Below are 943 nucleotides of genomic sequence, written 5' to 3' on the forward strand. Positions count from 1 at the left end.
ACATAACTACATACACTTGTTCATATACTTGCACGTCTATCGGTGTCTCCCTTCCTCCCTTCGCGCCACCATCGCCCATACGTCACCCCCTTCCAACGGCTCCATCCCCTCTCCTGCAGGTGTGATGACAGATATCCTCATCTCCCTGGACGACCGCTTCCTTTACTTCAGCAACTGGGCCCACGGGGACGTCCGCCAGTACGACATCACGGACCCCGAGCACCCGAAGCTCGTGGGCCAGATCTTCCTCGGGGGGTCCATCGTCAAGGGAGGCCCCGTCAAGGTGGTGCACGACCTCGAGCTCAAGGTGTGTGGCGACCATGCGAATGCGATGATGGAGCCTAGATTGAGGACTGAGATGTGTGTGTAACTTATTTATTAACCATAACAGCTTCTGCCGTCCATTTAGATTTTGCAAGTTCATTACTTGTATTACAATTTTGTACAATTTTGTGTAATCATGGATTACTAACTACAACTAACGCGTAAGATACTGCTCCAGCGTCGCATTCGTATCATTTGCGGTAATAGGGTTAACACAAGCGTGATGGGGAAGGGCAGAAGAACAATTAAAATGGGATAAAGCAGCATCAGATGTTTTTGTTTTTGTTAATAAAGAAAAAAACGCGTGCTGAATAAAGGTGTTATAACTGGTAACGATTGCGATCATGGCAGTTGATTTTCTTTTTAATTTTCAAAACGAAAGCTGCCGTTTTGCGATGGGATGGCATGAAGGTTTAGAAAAAAAGTTCATTGTGCACGGATTAAAATACTAGAAAGGAACATTATCAACGACTGGCACAAGTTTAGTATTAAATCGATAGTAAATCAGCTGTATCTGTTAGTGGTAAAAATTTTAACATTCATAAATATTTAGATGATCTTTGTAACTTAGAAATGTTTAACAATTACGTGTATTCGGATTTTAAAAGAAATTATTTGA

At 42.6% G+C, this 943-nt stretch overlaps 1 protein-coding gene across 2 annotated transcripts in view; it reads left to right on the plus strand.

The window, feature by feature from the left end:
- The window catches only part of LOC119590853 (methanethiol oxidase-like), a gene marked incomplete at its 3' end in the record, with an annotated part of 18,823 nt that overhangs the window by 16,389 nt on the left and 1,491 nt on the right, over positions 1-943 (plus strand). For both annotated transcript variants that reach the window (XM_037939611.1, XM_037939610.1), the window contains 1 exon segment: positions 120-307. In XM_037939611.1, the coding sequence (XP_037795539.1) occupies positions 120-307 (188 nt within the window).

The sequence above is a fragment of the Penaeus monodon genome, chromosome 27 (assembly GCF_015228065.2).
Source record: "Penaeus monodon isolate SGIC_2016 chromosome 27, NSTDA_Pmon_1, whole genome shotgun sequence".
Classification (NCBI taxonomy): Eukaryota; Metazoa; Arthropoda; class Malacostraca; order Decapoda; family Penaeidae; genus Penaeus; species Penaeus monodon.